Here is an 18765-nt window from a genome sequence, read left to right as displayed (position 1 = left end):
CCTTCCCTGGACCCCTCTTTTCACTATGGCTGGGGAATGTGTGTTTTCCAGGGAGGTAAGGGTTAATCTGTCCCCCGGCAATCTAAGAGTTAACTTGCCTGTGTTTCCCTTTCCTGGGGCTGTGCACGGCAAAGGGACCATATTTCTCCTCCCCCTCCCTCTCCTGTCCTATAGGGGCCAAGTGCGCGCTCCAGGGGTCAGTTTGTATCCACTCCTGGGGCAGCGAGCGCTTTAGGGGTCAGCTGGCTCCTCCTTCACGGCTCCAGAGTGGGCCTCAGGGCTACAGCTCTGCACAGCTTCTGATCCAGCTGCTCCTTCCAGACCTGCACTCCTTCTAAACCTGCATCTCTCTGGACACAGGACCTGGGTGAGCTCGCTTCTTGTCTGTCTGTTGTCTGACTTACTAGTGGCTATGTCCGACCCCAGGCCTGACGGCGGGCTCACCAAGTTTTCATCTCACACAGAATTTGACGAGCTGTTGGATGCGGCCTGGAAGCATCCAGACAAACTCTTCCATGGGTCTAAGAAGCTCTGAGCTCCCTTTCCCTTCCCTCAAGACCTGGTGACGAAGTGGTCTTCCCCTCCTACGGTAGACCTTCCTGTGTCGCGGTTATCTAAATCCACTACCCTGCCACTAGCTGATGCCGCCTCCTTCAAAGACCCTTCAGATAAATGTATTGTAAATCTGGCTAAATTTGCCTTTTTGAAGCTTCAGGTTCAGTCCTGTCCCCAACCTTTGCCTCTACCTGGGTTTCCAAGGCTCTCTTGGTCTGTGCCAGTGAGTTGCGCCAGGGGATTTTGGCAGGCGCCTCCCCCAGCGATTTAGCAGGGCTAGCTCAGCAGATCGCGAATGCCGGGGACTACATCTGCTCGGCCTCCTTGAAGTCTGCTCTCTGCGCTGCCTTTGCATCTGGGAACCTGGTGGCCCTTCGGCATTCGATGTGGCTTAATGCTTGGAACGCTGACGTGCCTTCTAAGCGCTCCCTTAATGAGCTGCCTTTGATGGGGTCCCGCCTCTTTGGTAAGCATCTCAATGAGATCATATCTGAGGCTACAGGAGGCAAGAGTTCCCTTACCAAAAAAAAAACGTTCGGACTCGCGGCGGAAGGCCCCTTCCTTTCGCCCCTTTCATTTCTCGGGACGCCAGGACAAACCGACAGCCCCTCAGGATAGTAGGGCCCCCTCTTTCAAAACTCGACCCTCCTGGAAGTCGGGGCTCCGTTCCCTCCGCCTGAAGGTGCACCCCCATCCGAGCCTTCCCCTCGGGTGGGTGGTTGCCTGTCCCTCTTTCGGGACATCTGGCTGGTGCAAATCCAAGATGCTTGGGTTCGGGAGGTCGTAGCCCAGGGCTATCAAATAGAATTTTCTTCCATTCCCCAGGATCGTTTTTTCCCGGTCCTGCCCTCCTCGTTCTCCCGCTCTTGCCACAGCTTTTCAGGTGGCCCTTCGCTCCCTCTTGGCTCCGGGGGTGATAGTACTGGCTCCTCCTCGGGAACGTTTTTCGTGGTTCTACTACAATCTCTTCGTAGTCCCCAAGAAGGATGGCACTGTTTGTCCTATTCTCAATTTGAAGCTTCTGAACCGTCACGTGCGACTACGCCATTTCTGGATGGAATCTCTGCAGTCAGTGGTTGCCTCCATGGACCCGGGGGAGTTCCTCTCCTCTGTGGACATACGGGACGCCTACTTACACATTACAAATTCCGATCTTCCCGGCCCACCAAAGGTTTCTACGGTTCGCGGTTCCTGCAGGGTATTTTCAGTTTGTCGCCCTACCCTTCAGTTTGGCAACTGCTCCTTGTGTCTTCACAAAGATGTTAGCGGCAGTGGTGGCTCTCCTCCACTCTTGGGGGGGGGGGGGGGGGGGGTCTCAGTCCTTCCCTATCTGGATTACCTTCTCATCAAGGCGCCCTCCCTGGAACAGATCCGGGTCAGCCTAGACATCACTCTGCAGAGTCTGTCCAGTTTCGGTTGGATCATCAACCACGCAAAATCCAACCTGTCCCCGTCCCAATCTCTGATTTTTCTCGGACTCCGCTTCGACACGGTGGCGGCCCGTCTTGGCCTTCCCGAGGACAAGCTTCGGGAGTTGTTGTCGGGAATTCGCTTGCTTCGACGGCTGGGTCTGGTTCCGGTCCGTACCTGCATATTGGTCCTGGGCATGATGGTGGCCTCTATGGAGGCAGTCCCATTTGCCATATTTCGGTACTTTCCCCTTCAGTGGGCCATCATTTCCCAGTGGGACAAATCCCTTTCGTCTCTCCACCGAGGGATCCGACTTCCGCTCCTCGTTCTCCGCTCTCTCTCCATTGGTGGCTCCGATTCCCCCCCCCCCCCCCCTCCTCCTTCGGGAGGGCCGCTTCTTCCTGCCGCTCACTTGGCATGTTCTGACAACGGACGCAAGTCTCTTTGGCTGGGGAGGTGTCTTCCGTGACGAGACAGTTCAAGGCCGTTGGACCCCGTCTGAGTCAGATTTCCCCATCAACATCCTGGAGCTCCGTGCGATCTTCCTGTGTCTTCGTCACTGGAGTCTCCTGCTCCAGGGCCTCCCGGTGTGAGTGCAGACGGACAACACCACTACCGTGGCGTACATCAACCACTAGGGCGGCACCCGCAGCTTGGCAGGCATGGCAGAAGCATCGAAGATTCTCTCCTGTGCGGAACTGCACTTAACGGCCATATCGGCGGTGCACATTCCCGGGATCGACTATTGGGAAGCAGACTTTCTCAGTCGCTCCATAGGCGACCCGGGCGAGTGGTCCCTTCATCCGGAAGTTTTTGCTCTGATCTGTCGCAGCTGGGGAACTCCAGATGTGGATATCTTCACGTCCTGCTGGATCAGGAAGGTCCCTAGCTTTGTCTGCAGGTCACGGGATACCCTGGCTCTAGTGGTAGACGCTCTTATGGTTCCTGGGACCCCCTTCGCTCTGCCCTACCTTTTCCCTCGGCGTCTCGGCGATTCTAGTAGCTCTGGACTGGCCACGTCGCGTGTGGTTCGCCGACGTGGTCGGTCTAGTGGCGGACATTCCCTTCCGTCTTCCGGATCGCGCCGACCACCTCTCCCAAGAACATCTCTGCCACCCCAATTTACTTCCGCTGCATTTGACGGCGTGGCTGTTGTGACCGCGGTTTTGAGGGCTCAAGGTTTTTCTTCCCGTGTGATCAGGACCATGCTCTGTGCTCGGAAGCCCTCGTCAAACAGGATTTATCACCATACCTGGCGGGCCTATTGCTGCTGGTGTGAGGCTCGTTCACTTTCTCCCACCTCTTTCTCCCACCTCTTTCTCTTTGCCTAACCTCTTGTCCTTTCTGCAATCGGGGCTGGAGATGCCTTTGGCCCTCAGTTCAATCAAAGGGCAAGTTTCGCCATTGTCTGTCCTCTTCCAATGCCCGCTTGCGTCAGCTCTTCATGTGTGGACCTTTTTGCAGGGTGTGGCTCACGAGGTTCCCCCGTTCCAGTCCCCTACTGCCCCTTGGGACCTCAACCTCGTTCTGGATGCTCTACAGGGTTCTCCGTTTGAGCCTCTGGGTCAGATTTCCCTTTGCTTTCTTTCCTGGAAGGTAGCCTTCCTTATCGCGGTTACGTCCATTCGCAGGGTGTCTGAATTGGCTGCCTTCTCTTGCCGTTCCCCTTTCCTGGTGCTTCACCAAGACAAGGTAGTCCTTAGGCCTGTGCCCTCCTTTCAACCCAAGGTTGTGTCTCTTTTTCAATTAAACAAGGAGATTGTGTTGCCTTCCTTCTGCCCGTCCCCTTCTCATCCTCGAGAGCACCAGCTTCATGAGCTGGACTTGGTTCGAGCAGTTTGGACCTATTTGTCAGTCACTTCCTCCTTTCGGCGGTGTGATTCCCTGTTTGTGCTACCCGAGGGACAGCGCAAGGGGCTTCCGGCCTCCAAGGCCACTATCACCCAGTGGATATGCTCTGTCATTTCGGAGGCGTACCGTTGCAAGGGTCAGACGCCCCTTTTTCGTGTGACTGCTCACTCCACCCACGTGGTGGGCGCTTCTTGGGCGGTCAGCCATGGGGCTTCGGCCTTACAGGTTTGCAAGGCGGCGACTTGGTAGTCTCTGCACAACTTTGCCAAGTTTTACTGTGCGCATACTTTTGCGTCCTCAGACGCAGGCCATGGCCGCAAGGTTCTCCAGGTGGCAGTTCCGTCGTTCGTCTGAGTTCTGTTCTGGCTGGAATGTTAGGCTATCCCTCCTCAGGGACGGCTTTGGGATGTCCCATTGTCCTGTGTCCCCCAATGAAGCGCTTGAGAAAAATAGATTTTTGGACTTACCGTAAAATCTCTCTTTCTCGGAGCTTCTATTGGGGGACACAGCACCCACCCATTGGTTTGTTGGTGACCAGACAGTTTCCGCCACGTGGTTCGGGGGTGTCTGTTTGTTTGTGGTCGGTTCCCTTCTTTTTCTGGGGTTTGTTCGGACATTTCTGTCTTGGTCAGTTCTCCTCTGCTTTGGGACTAAACTGAGTTTCTCAGAGCCAGGAGGCGGGTATATCCTGCCGGGCGGGACCGACCTTCTTTTGTTTTTGCATAGTGTCAGCCTCCTAGTGGCAAACAGCATATAGCCATGGTCCTGTGTCCCCCAATAGAAGCTCAGAGAGAGTCTTTGCGTTTGGAAATATATGTAGTCTTTGTCAATAGAAGTTTAAAAATTTGAAAAGCTTGTGTATATTTCAGTCACATGTTTCTATGGTATACCGAAGCAGAAAACTTTGATAATCCAATTTGTCAATCTGAAATCAATGCATATTGGGATACCTATATAATGGTATCCCAACATATACTACTGTTTACTTATGGGATCATTTAACCCCTTAACGACCACGGACGTAAATTTACGTCCTGGTTTGGCAGGACTTCGCGCACCAGGACGTACAATTACGTCCTGTATATGACCGCGAGCATCGGAACAGTGCTCGCGTCATTCACAGCAGGTTCCGGCTGCGATCGCGCGGATGTCCGCCATTAACCCCTCAGATGCCGTGATCAATACAGATCACGGCATCTGCGGCAGTGCGGTACTTTGAATGGATGATCGGATAGCCTGAAGCGCTGCCGCGGCGATCCGATCATCCAGCATGGCGGCCGGAGGTCCCCACACCTGGCTCCGGCCGTTTCCCGGGGTCTTCTGCTCTGGTCTGCGATCGAGCAGACGATCACCGATAATACTGATCACTGCTATGTCCTATACATAGCACTGAACAGTATTAGCAAACAAAGGATTGCTATAGATAGTCCCCTATGGGGACATAAAGTGTGTGTGTATAAAAAAAAAAAAAAAAAAAAAAAATCCCCTCCCCCAATAAAAATGAAAATTGTCAGTTTTTTTTGTCCGAACTATCAAAATATGTTAATTATCCCGTACGGTAAATGTAAAAAATAAAAAAAAAAAGTCCAAAAATGCAGCTTTTTTTGTTAAAATTTTTTATTTTTTTTATTTTTTTATAAAAAATGATCTCAAAGTTTTAGATATGGAAATGTGGTATCGTTAAGAGTACAGATGACGGCGCAAGAAATGAGCCCTCATACCGCCCTATATATGGAAAAATGAAAAAGTTATAGGTGGTCAAATTAGGGCGATTTTAGATTACTGATTTTGTACAAAAAGTTTTAGATTTTTTTTTTTTTTTTTTTTAAGCGGTACAAAAAAATAAAGGTATCTAGTAGCCATGGGTATCATTTTAATCGTATTGACCCACAGAATAAAGAACACATGTCATTTTTACTGTAAAGTGTGTAGTGTGAAAACAAAACCCTCCAAAATGTGCAAAATTGTGGTTTTCATTAAAATTTCCTCCCTAAATATTTTTTTATGGGGGTTCGCCGTACATTTTATGGTAAAATGAGAAATTTCATTACAAAGTACAGTTGGTCATGCAAAAAAACAAGCTCTTATATGGGTCTGTAGATGGAAATATAAAGGAGTTATGGATTTTAGAAGGCGAGGAGGAAAAAACGAAAATGCAAAAAGAAAATTGGCCTGGTCCTTAAGGTAAAAATGGGCTTGGTCCTTAAGGGGTTAAAGAATAGTTAAAGGTGTACTCTAGGGAACTGATCTTATCACAGGATAGGGAATAAGTGTCTGATTTGTGGGGGGCCTGACCGCTGGGACTTCCACTATCTCTTGTACAGGGCCTGTCCTACTTGCCCACCTCCTGAGACAAGTGGCCCACTGCGGCAGGACATCACTGTGGCTGGTGATTGGCTGAGCATGTTGTCACTTGCATTAGTCTCAGAAGAGACTTGGGTTATAGTTTTCTACAACTCGATGCATATCACATTAAATGCATGTAAAAAAAAAAAACATAGCTTTCTTCCAGAAATAGCCTTGTCCTCAGTATGTGTATGGTAGTGCAGCTCAGTTCCACTGAAGGGAATGAAGTAGTCAGGTGTAATACCGCACAATACCTCTGGATAGGTGCTGCACTAACCCCTTAAAACCCACACTCCTCCTTGTTCTGTAGAAACCTCTGCCGATCACAGAAGTACCATAGCTGAGTGGATACTGTAATAGCCCGACATGCTGTGATAGTCTTGGCTCTGCAACATCTTTAATGTCTTCTTCTTATCTGAACAGGCTGCCAAGCTCCTGTATGAATCTCGGGACCAGTGATGAAGAGGGAAGGATGTGCAGTGCAGAGTTTTATTTGTAATTGTCAATTCTTGATGCAATATACTTGTTCCTCTTTTCACACGCTAAGTAAGACGAAGTCTTATAGCAAGAGATCCTCACCTTAATCGTGCAATATGTATATTAATGCTTCAGACTGTAAGTTCACAGGCAAGGCTGGAGATTTTTTATGTTAACGTTCACTAATTCTATAATCCAAATTTCCCAAAGGATTCCCAGGGTTGCAATATGTACCAATTCCCTTTTGGGCGTAAGCCCTGCCGGGACTGAATCCCTATTTCTAGGGAACACCCCCACCCCCCCTTAATTTGTATATTTTTTTTATTTTTTTTTGCACTTAAAGGACAAATATTGTATACCCTATGTGTTCATATATACAGTGATATAGAAATTAAAATTACAGAGGGGAGAAAAGATCCTTTTCTGAGTGACTATATTAGCCCACTCCTTTATTTTGGGGTTTAGTACAGCAAGATATAACATATTTCTGAGAGATTCCTATCAATACTGTCAACGCTAGGGATTCAGTTCTGGCTGGGCTTAGGTTTAAAAGTGAATTGGTACAATGTTCACTACTTAGCCCTGTTTTTCCAGAAGCTTTCGTGCGGGTTGCCATTTTCACACGTATGAGCTTCAGCTGAACACTTCTCAGACATCTCAAGTCACTGTTAGCAGAAGAATGAAGACTTTCTACACTAGATCTCAGGTTATTTTTCTCTCTTCTACAAAAGCACTAATCTTCTGGGCAATACAGTGGATGGTTTGGAGCAGTGTCATGAGCCCTTTCTATACGTAAAGTGTCTAAGCTTTACCTGATACCTGCACTTGAGAGGAGCGAAGGGCACTACTTGAAGGTGGCACTGGTGGTAGAAATGTATCATTGTTTTCCTTCAGCTTATGTTCCATATACACTATGGGGGCAGCCATATTTCATACATCTGTGACCTAGCGACATCAGTATCTGATATGTGGATGTATATCATTAGACCTGTGTTCCCAAAACTTGTAGCTATCCAGTTGTTAAACTGAAGCTAAAGCATTAGCTGTAAAGGCATGAGGGTCCTTCAGCTGTTGCAACGCTACAACTCCCAGCATGATCTGACATCCAAAGTTCCTGTGTCTGTCAAGTCATGCTGGGGGTTGAGGTTCTACTACAGCTTGATGCATATTACATTAAATGCTTATAAGTTGTTTTTTGGAGGAGGATTTGCTGTTTGAACCCTCTGCTTGTCAGTTTGGCCAAACTTAGTGCAGGTGACACTGGTGACAGATTTCCCATAATTTGTTGGTACTGACAGGTAGTGCAGGTGACACTGATGTCAATGGTACTTACCTTGTCCTGTTCCGTGCAGGGGATCTCTGGCAATCTTGTCCGTTGGCTTCAGCTCCGGGCCCGGCTTGGGGCACAGGCGGAGCTTAGTGACATCACCGCTGCTGTTCTCTAGCAGCGGGACCTACGCCGCTGCTGCTCTCTGCTGGCTCCCGCTGCTAGAGAACAGCAGCGGTGATGTCACTGAGCTCCGCCTGTGCCCCAAGCCGGGCCTGGAGCTCAAGCTAAAAGAGATGATTACCGGAGATCCCTTTCACGGAATGGGACAAAGTAAGTACCGTTTTCATCAGTGTCACCTACACAATCTGTCGGTACCAACAGGTTAGTGCAAGTGACACTGCTGACAGATTTCCTTTTAAAGATGCTTGTTCTCCTAGGTCAGTGTTTCCTCAAGTACCTCAACAGGTCATGTTTTCAGTATTTCCTTAGTCTCTCACAGTTGATATAGTTATGGTCTGTGCATCAGGCATGGTCTGTAAAAGACTAAGAAAATCCTGAAAACAACATGTTGGGGGAACATGAGGACCGTGCTTGGGGAAACACTGGCTTAGGTCATTCCTCATTACTGCTGCAAGGTCCATGGCTGCCCCTACTTATAGTCGACGGTGCATAAACTTTTCTATTGCAAGCATTCCTGTGAATCGGTCCTTTGTGGAAGATTATAGTAATAATAGCACAGTATATAATATGCATTTATTTAACTCCTCCAGGAATGGAACATTTGACGACATTGAGGAATTCTGTCTTGCCATAAAAACAAAGGCCGAATCCTTTTTTATACTGGTCCTAGAATTCCAGGACTCTTTCTACTCACATGTAGAGGGCTGCATAGTGCTGTACCTTGTTATACACAGCTATTCCTACATCTCAGTTTATACAATGATTCTTTATACTTGTGTATTATAAGACATTATTTTACATTAAAGCGCAACTATCATGAGGTTTGGGGCATATAACCTAACCACAGTGTGTGTATGGTGTGTAAAATATGTCTGCAGCCTTGCTTTTATCTCTTACTTCGTCTTTTATTAGCTCAAAAAAACACTTTTATATGCAGCCACTGACAGTCAGATAGGTGTGGCAGCCGCGGGGCATAGCGAACCCCTGGCCACACCTATCCGACTCAGTGGCTGCATATAAAAGGTTTTTTTGAGCAAATAAAAAGCTGTAATAAGAGGTATAAAAGCAAGGCTGCAGACATATTTTAAACACAATACACACACGATCCCCTGTACACCAGTGCTGGGACTGCTGTGTGATTTGACTCGCAGGTCCCAGCGCATGCGCCCCTTATCTTTCATATGTAAGCGCTGACCGACATTTCTTTACAGTGCGCGAGCGCTCACTTCAGCTGCCTGATGCCTCTGTGTGCACGGACAGTGCCCGTCCTTCTTTTCTTACTTCTCCCCATGCGGGAGACGCGCTGGGTGCTTCTGCATTCCCTAGAGGTAGGGAGTACTCACTCTCTGCCTCCAGTATCGCCCGGGCGCACGGAGGTGTCAGACAGAGCGCTCACTCTGTAACATCTGTCACCGATCACATATGAAAGATAAGGGGCACATGCGCTGGGACCTGTGTGTCAGTCAGGGGTGTACAGGGGACAGGCGTAGCAAACCCCTGGCCACACCTATCTGACTGTCAGTGGCTACATAAGTGTTTTTTGAGCTAATAACAGCTGTAATAAGAGAGATATTTTACACACCATATACACTGCTATGGACCACGTCTCTTCAGTAGGATAGTTAGGCTTAGTGCAATAAGCTATTCACTGTCTACGTGTATTCAGCTACTATAGAACGACCCCAAGACATTGCTGTATATTAAAACTGCTTGTGGTTCTGTAAGGACTGTGACACCTTTGTAAAACCTAACAGGATGGTCTACAGCTTTTGTACAGTCTTTGTTTACCTAATAAAAGCACAACAGACGTTACTTTGGGCATTGCAGAGTTTTATTTTTCTTTGCATGTGATAGGATTTTATTTAGAGCCCAATGGGGGAGTAGTCTCTGCTGTACTGATGTCTATTATAACTGGAAAAGTATTAGTACATAAGGATGTGGTGTTATGGTTAACTGCTCAAGGACAAAGGGCGTGCAGGTATGCCCTTGCGTCCTAGTACTTAAGGACACTTTTAAGCATACAAATTTTGGTGCATATAGTTATAATTTATTATAAGTAGTAAAATAAAACCCACATAAACTGGGTATCCTTGTAACTGTATGGACCTACAAAATAAAGATATGGTGTCATGTTTACCAAAAAGTGCTCTGCGAAGAAACAAAGTAACAAAATTTCTTTTTTTTTTCTATTTTTTTTTTTCTATTTCACCCACCATTTTTGGGGGGTTTTGTCGTTTAATGATTGTTATTTGAAGTTCAATTGGTGAAGCAAAGAACAAGCCCATATATATGTCTGTAGGTGCAAAACTGAAAGTTATGATTTTTAGAAGGGGAGGAGGAAAAAACGAAAGTGCAGAAACAAAAATTGGCCTGGTCCTGGGATTTTTAGTATCATAAGCCGTGAGTCATTATTCAGACTAATCTTCTTCTTATTGCAGATTTTGATGAAGATAAATACATTGGGGGAGATTTATCAAAACCAGTGCAGAGGAAAAGTTGCCCATAGCAACCAATCAGATCGCTTCTTTCATTTACAAAAGGGCCTGTGGAAAATGATAGAAGCGATCTGATTGGTTGCTATGGGCAACTGGGCCATTTTCCCTCTGGATAGGTTTTGATAAATCTCCCCCATTATGTATATAAAAGTGTATGATTTGCTATTGTAGATAGGTTTACCTACAGAAGTGCTGCAGATGTTTCACAGCCTAATAATACCCATAAAGGGAATGTGTCACCAAATGTTTAATTTTATTGGTTTTTAGTGGTTAAATAAATTTTTATTTTTAAAATATTGTTTTTTTTTTTTTTTTACTTGTCGCTAAATATGAAAAGTTAATAAAATAACTTGTCATATTTTTTCCCACTGCTGACCAGCAGAGGGAGCAAACATGAGGAATCTGGTGAAAGCAAGGACGGTGCTGCAAAACTGGCCTCTCCTGTTTCCACCTTCCTCTTGTGTCTGTATGCAAAATGAGGGGGGGGGGGGGGGGAGGAAGGGGGGAGAGCCAGGCATTTTTACCACTTTTTTTTCGCCCTAAATGTACTAAACAATTTATTTTTTTCCTTCCGTGTGTATGCACGGAACTACACTGCCCCCCCCCCAAAAAAATAAATAAATAAATAAATAAAGGGACACTAAGATAACACATCCTAGATCTGAATGAATGAACTAATCCTATGAAATACTTTCTTCTTTACATAGTTGAATGTGCTGACAACAAAATCACACAAAAATTATGGAAATAAAATTCATCAACCCATGGAGGTCTGGATATGGAGTCACACTCTAAATCAAAGTGGAAAAACCACACTACTGACTGATCCAACTTTGATGTAATGTCCTTTAAAACAAGTCAAAATGAAGCTCAGTAGTGTGTGTGGCCTCCACATGCCCGTATGACCTCCCTATAATGCCTGCGCATGCTCCTGATGAGGTCTCCTGAGAGATGTCCTCCCAGACCTGGACTAAAGCATCCGCCAACTCCTGGACAGTCTGTGGTGCAATGTGGCGTTGGTGGATGGAGCGAGACATGATGTCTCAGATGTGCTCAATCTGATTTAGGTCTGGGGAATGGGCGGGCCAGTCTATAGCATCAATGTCTTCCTCATGCAGGAACTGCTGACACACCCCAGCCACATGAAGTCTAGCATCGTCTTGCATTAGGAGGAACCCAGGGCCAACCGCACCAGCATATGGTCTCACAAGAGGTGTGAGGATCTCATCCCAGTACTTAATGGCAGTCAGACTACCTCCTGTTTCTGGCCGTTTGAGTGGACACATGTACATATGTGACCTGCTGGAGGTCATTTTGCAGGGCTCTGGCATTGCTCCTCCTTGCACAAAGGCTGAGGTAGCGGTCCTGCTGTTGGGTTGCTGCCCTCCTACATCCTCCGTCACGTCTCCTGATGTACTGGCCTGTCTCCTGGTAGAGCCTCCATGCTGTGGACACTACGTTGACAGACACCGCAAACTTTGCCACAGCTCGCATTGATGTGCCATCCTGGATGAGCTGCACTGACTGAGCCACTTGTGTGGGTTGTAGACTCCGTCTCATGCTACTACTAGAGTGAAAGCACCACCAACATTCAAAAGTGACCAAAACAGCCAGAAAGCATAGGAACTGAGAAGTGGCCTGTGATCACTACCTGCAGACCGAATCTAAAGTAGTCCTCTGCATACTCAGATCTGAAATGAGAAAAAAAACACAGAAAATTGGGTAGTACATTCATGGCGCTTTCCCCTGGGGTTTCCAAATAAGGAGCCTCCAGCTGTTGCAAAACTATAACCCCCCCCCCATCACTGGGCATGATGGGAGTTGTAATTTAGCAACAGCAAGCCTCCAGTTTAGCAACAGCTGGAGTCTCGATGTTCCTAAACTCCCACCCTGGGAGTTGTAGTTTAGCAACAGCTGGAGGCACTCTGTTTCTAAACTACAACTCCCAGAGAGCTAAAAGCTATCTGGACATGCTCGGAGTTGTAGTTTTGGAACATCCTGGCTGGGAAACACTGCTTCACACAGTGTTGCCCCTCCATGCCATTGTTCCCCAACCAGCGTGCCTCTGGATGTTGCAAAACTACAAATCCCAGCATGCCTAGACTCCAAACTCACTCTCTCTCTCTTTTTTTTTCTCTCATGAAAAACAAATTATTTTGCTCACCTGATCATGTCCCACGCAGTGATCGCTGGAGCACACCAGGGGATCACGTCTTCCATCCTCCACAGTGCAGGCGCCAATGAGTGAGGTCACGTCTCCTTTCTGTGTAGGCCGTAGAGGCAGCTCATACGTTTCTGCTGTAGGTGCGTTAATTGGGACAGGGAAAAACTGTTTAAAACCCCTCCCCTTCCTCTCCATTCCCAGTGTATTACAAAGAACACCAAAAGGACCAAACCAGAAAGAAAAGAAAACCAAAAAGGGTGGGTGTTATGGCTGCTGTCATGGAGACTTTCAAGAAATACAATTCTCGGTGAGTATAATTCACCATTTCCCCTGTCGTCTCCATGACAGCACCCTGAGATAAATACCAAAGAATAGTATTTTAGGGAGGGACCTCGTCTGAAAGCCATATCCTTATTAGCAAGAACATCTATAATGTTTGGAAAATGTATGTAAATTTTTCCATGTGGCTGCACGACAAATCTGCTCCATAGAAGCAGAGACTCTCTCTGCCCAAGAGGACGAAACTGCACAGGTAGAATGAGCCTGTAATTCAAGAGGGGGATCTTTACCTCTTGCTGAATAAGCTTCTGAGATGGCCATGTGGATCTATCTTGCAAAATAACTTTTGGAAGACTTTTTTTCCCCTTGTTGGGACCTGCGAATTGGAGAAAAAGATTTTGTCCTTCCTCCAGGAACAAGTGGATTCAATGTATTGTAAAACGGCTCTACTTACCTCTAAACAATTGATGAATCTTTACTGATCCTTTTTTAGGAGCCGTGCAAAAGGAAGGAATAATAATATCCTTGGACCTATAAAAAGAGCAAGAAACTTTAGGCAAAAGTTTTGGGTCTAGTTTAAGGATAATTTTATCATCTCTGTAAAGAGAGGCTGTAAGGTAGAGAGGGCCTGGATGTCACTGACTCTACGTGCAGATGTTATTGCTACCAAAAATAAAATTTTGAAGGTAAGGAATTTAACCCCTTGGGGACGGAGCCCATTATGACCCTAAGGACGAGAGCATTTTTTGCAAATCTGACCACTGTCACTTTAAGCATTAATAACTCGGGGATGCTTTTACTTATAAATTTGATTCCAAGATTGTTTTTTCGTGACATATTCTACTTTATGTTAGTGGTAAATTTTCGTCGATACTTGCATCCTTTATTGGTATTTCATGAAAATTTTGCATTTTTCTAACTTTGAAGCTCTCTGCTTATAAGGAATATGGATATTCCAAAAAAATTATATATTGATTCACATATACAATATGTCTACTTTAGGTTTGCATCATAAAGTTGACATGTTTTTACTTTTGGAAAACATCTGAGGGCTTCAAAGTTCAGCAGCAATTTTCCAATTTTTCGCAAAATTTTCAAAATCGGAATTTTTCAGGGACCAGTTCAGGTTTGAAGTGGATTTGAAGGGCCTTCTGGTTAGAAATACCCCATAAATGACCCCATTATAAAAACTGCACCCCCCAAAGTATTCAAAATGACATTCAGTAAGTGTGTTAACCCTTTAGGTGTTTCACAGGAATAGCAGAGAATTCAAAATCTTCATTTTTACACTGGCATGTTCTTGTAGACCCAGTTTTTGAATTTTTACAAGGGGTAAAAGGAAAAAAATCTCATGTGTAAGAAAATACCTCATGTGTATGTCAAGTGTTCGGCGGGTGCGAGTGAGTTTTTCTGAAATGGTTTTTGGGGGGCATGTCCCATTTAGGAAGCCCCTATGGTGCCAGGACAGCAAAACCTCCCACATCGCACACTATTATGGAAACGACACCCCTCAAGGAACGTAACAAGGGGTACGGTGAGCCTTAACACCCCACAGGTGTTTGACATTTTTTTGTTAAAGTCGATGTGTAAATGAAGAAGAAAAAAATTTCCACTAAAATGCTGGTTTTTCCCCAAATTTTACTTTTTTACAAAGGGTAATGGGAAAAAATGCCCCCAAAATGTGTAACCCCATTTCTTCTGAGTATGGAAATACCCCATGTTTGGATGTCAAGTGCTCTGCGAGGGAACTACAATGCTCAGAAGAGAAGGAGCGCCATTGAGCTTTTAGAGAGATAATTTGTTTGGAATGGAAGTTGGGGGCCATGTGCATTTACAAAGCCCCCCGTGGTGCCAGAACAGTGGACCCCCCCCACATGTGACCCCATTTTGGAAACTACACCCCTCACGGAATGTAATAAGGGGTACAGTGAGCATTTACACCCTACTGGCGTTTGACAGATCTTTGGAACAGTGGGCTGTGCAAACAAAAAAATTAAATTTTTCATTTTCACGGACCACTGTTCCAAAAATCTGTCACACTTGTGGGGCGTAAATGCTCACTGTACCCCTTATTACATTCCGTGACGGGTGTAGTTTCCAAAATGGGATCACATGTGGGTATTTATTTTTTTGGGTTTATGTCAGAACTGCTGTAAAATCAGCCACCCCTGTGCAAATCACCAATTTCGGCCTCAAATGTACATGGTTCGCTCTCACTCCTGAGCCTTGTTGTGTGACCGCAGAGCATTTTACGCCCACATATGGGGTATTTCCGTACTCAGTAGAAATTGTGTTACAAATTTTGGGAGTCTTTTTTTCCTTTTACCTCTTGTGAAAATAAAAAGTAAAGGGCAACACCAGCATGTTAGTGTAAAAAATTTTTTTTTTACACTAACAGGCTGGTGTAGATCCCAACTTTTTCTTTTCATAAGGGGTAAAAGGAGAAAAAGCCCCCCAAAATTTGTTGTGTAATTTCTCCCGAGTACGGAGATACCCCATATGTGTCCCTAAACTGTTTCCTTGAAATACGACAGGGCTCCGAAGTGAGAGAGCGCCATGCGCATTTGAGGACTAAATTAGGGATTGCATAGGGGTATTCTACACCAGTGATTCCCAAACAGGGTACCTCCAGCTGTTGCTAAACTCCCAGCATGCCTGGACAGTCAGTGGCGGTCCGGAAATGCTGGGAGTTGTTGTTTTGCAACAGCTGGAGGCTCCGTTTTGGAAACCTTGCCGTACAATATGTTTTTCATTTTTATTGGGGGGGGGGACAGTGTAAGGGGTGTATATGTAGTGTTTTACTCTTTATTGGGTGGTAGTGTAGTGTAGTGTTTTTAGGGTACAGTCACACTGGCAGGTTACGGGGAGTTTCCCGCTAGGAATTTGAGCTGCGGCGAAAAATTTGCCGCAGCTCATACTTGAAGCAGGAAACTTGCTGTAAACCTGCCCGTGTGAATGTACCCTGTACATTCACATGGTCGGAGCAAACCTCCAGCTGTTTCAAAACTACAACTCCCAGCATGTACTGACAGACCGTGCATGCTGGGAGTTGTAGTTTTGCAACAGCTGGAGGCACACTGGTTGGAAAATACTGAGTTAGGTAACAGAACCTAACTCAGTATTTTCCAACCAGTGTGCCTCCAGCTGTTGCAAAACTACAACTCCCAGCATGCACGGTCTGTCAGTACATGCTGGGAGTTGTAGTTTTGAAACAGCTGAAGGCACACTGGTTGGAAAAACTTCAGTTAGGTTCTGTTACCTAACTCAGTATTTTCCAACCAGTGTGCCTCCAGCTGTTGCAAAACTACAATTCCCAGCATGTACTGATCACAGAAGGGCATGCTGGGAGATGTAGTTATGCAACAGCTGGAGGTACGCAACTACAACTGGGGGGAGGTGTTCTCAAATGCTGATGCAGAAGGTAAATGGGACATCTTTAAATCAACTCTAAATAACTATACAGCTAAATATATACCAAAGGGGAACAAATATAAACGATTAAAACTAAATCCTACATGGCTGACAAATGAGGTTAAAAGAGCAATAAACAACAAAAAAATAGCCTTCAAAAAATACAAATCTGATGGGTCAGCTATAACATTTAAACAGTACAAGGAGCTTAATAAAATCTGTAAAAATGTAATAAAAACAGCAAAAATTCAAAATGAGAGACAGGTGGCCGAAGAAAGCAAAACTAATCCTAAATATTTTTTTAGATATATAAATACAAAAAAACCAAGGTCAGAGCATGTAGGACCCCTTAATAATGATAATGGGGAGGTTGTCACGGGCGATCAAGAGAAGGCGGAGTTACTGAATGGGTTCTTTAGTTCTGTATATACTATGGAAGAAGGAGCTGACATTGGTCAGGTCAGTGCTGGTAACACCTCATGTAATGTACTGAACTGGCTTAATGTAGAGATGGTACAAGGTAAGTTAAGTAAAGTAAATGTAAGCAAATCTCCAGGGCCGGATGGACTACACCCAAGAGTTCTTAGAGAGGTAAGTTCAGTAATATCTGTACCCCTGTTCATGATATTTAGAGATTCTCTGGTGTCTGGTATTGTGCCAAGGGACTGGCGCAAGGCTAATGTGGTACCAATCTTCAAGAAGGGCTCTAGGTCTTCGCCAGGCAATTATAGACCGGTAAGTCTAACGTGCATTGTGGGTAAATTGTTTGAAGGACTTATAAGGGATTACATACAGGAATACATAGGGGATAATAGTATTATAAGTGATAGCCAGCATGGGTTTACTAAGGATAGAAGTTGTCAAACCAATCTAATTTGCTTTTATGAAGAGGTGAGTAGAAGCCTTGACAGAGGAATGGCTGTGGATATAGTGTTTCTGGATTTTGCCAAAGCGTTTGATACTGTCCCTCACAGACATCTGACAGGTAAGTTAAGGTCCTTGGGCTTGGAAACTTTAGTTTGTAACTGGATTGAACACTGGCTCATGGATCGTACCCAGAGAGTGGTGGTCAATGATTCGTACTCTGATTGGTCCCCGGTTATTAGTGGTGTACCCCAAGGTTCAGTACTGGGCCCGCTGCTGTTTAATTTATTTATCAATGAAATAGAGGATGGTATTAACAGCTCTGTTTCTATCTTTGCAGATGACACCAAGCTTTGTAGCACGGTACAGTCTATAGAGGATGTGCATAAGTTACAAGATGACTTGGATAGACTAAGTGTCTGGGCATCCACTTGGCAAATGAGGTTCAATGTGGATAAATGTAAAGTTATGCATCTGGGTACTAATAACATGCATGCATCGTATGTCTTAGGGGGGATTAAACTGGCAGAGTCACTGGTAGAGAAGGATCTGGGTGTACTTGTAGATCACAGACTACAGAATAGCATGCAATGTCAGGCTGCTGCTTCCAAAGCCGGCAGGATATTGTCATGTATAAAAAGAGGCATGGACTCGAGGGGCAGGGACATAATACTCCCCCTTTATAAAGCATTGGTACGGCCTCACCTGGAATATGCTGTTCAGTTTTGGTCGCCTGTTCATAAAAGGGACACTGCGGAGTTGGAAAGGGTGCAGAGACACGCGACTAAACTAATATGGGGCATGGAACATCTTAGTTATGAGGAGCGATTAAAGGAGTTACAATTGTTTAGTCTTGAGAAGAGACGTTTAAGGGGGGATATGATAAACGTATATAAGTATATAAATGGCCCATACAAAAAAATATGGAGAAAAACTGTTCCAGGTTAAACCCCCCCAAAGGACGAGGGGGCACTCCCTCCGTCTGGAGAAGAAAAGGTTTAGTCTAAAGGGGCGGCACGCCTTCTTTACCGTGAGGACTGTGAATTTATGGAACGGTCTACCTCAGGAACTGGTCACAGCAGGAACAATTAACAGCTTTAAAGCAGGGTTAGATACATTCCTGGAACAAAATAACATTAATGCTTATGCAGAATTATAAAACTACATCCCTTTCCCTTATCCCCTTACACCCTTCACTTCAATTCCCTGGTTGGACTTGATGGACGTATGTCTTTTTTCAACCATACTAACTATGTAACTATGTAACTCCCAGCATGCCGAGACAGCTGTTTTCTGTGTGGGCATGCTGGAATTTGTAGTTTTGCAACATCTGGAGTGCTACAATTTAGAGACCACTGAACAGTGATCTCCAAACTGTGGACCTCCAGATGTTGCAAAACTACAACTCCCAGCATGCCCAGACAGCAAACAGCTGTGTGGGCATGCTAGGAGTTGTAGTTTTG

At 45.5% G+C, this 18765-nt stretch overlaps 1 protein-coding gene across 2 annotated transcripts in view; it reads left to right on the top strand.

Moving 5' to 3' along the window:
• The window catches only part of ZFYVE21 (zinc finger FYVE-type containing 21), a 54897-nt gene extending 46908 nt beyond the window's left edge, over positions 1-7989 (top strand). The window contains exon 8 of one of the 2 annotated variants that reach the window (XM_056546958.1): positions 6586-7989. In XM_056546958.1, coding sequence (XP_056402933.1) covers positions 6586-6621 — 36 coding nt within the window. In that variant the 3' untranslated portion in view covers positions 6622-7989. The remainder of the gene's footprint in view (positions 1-6585) is intronic. The other variant, XM_056546959.1, reaches the window with a different exon arrangement.
• Positions 7990-18765: the final 10776 nt, after the last annotated feature.

Source organism: Hyla sarda, chromosome 11, assembly GCF_029499605.1.
Source record: "Hyla sarda isolate aHylSar1 chromosome 11, aHylSar1.hap1, whole genome shotgun sequence".
Taxonomy (NCBI): Eukaryota; Metazoa; Chordata; class Amphibia; order Anura; family Hylidae; genus Hyla; species Hyla sarda.
This window is presented reverse-complemented; position numbering and strand designations above follow the sequence as displayed.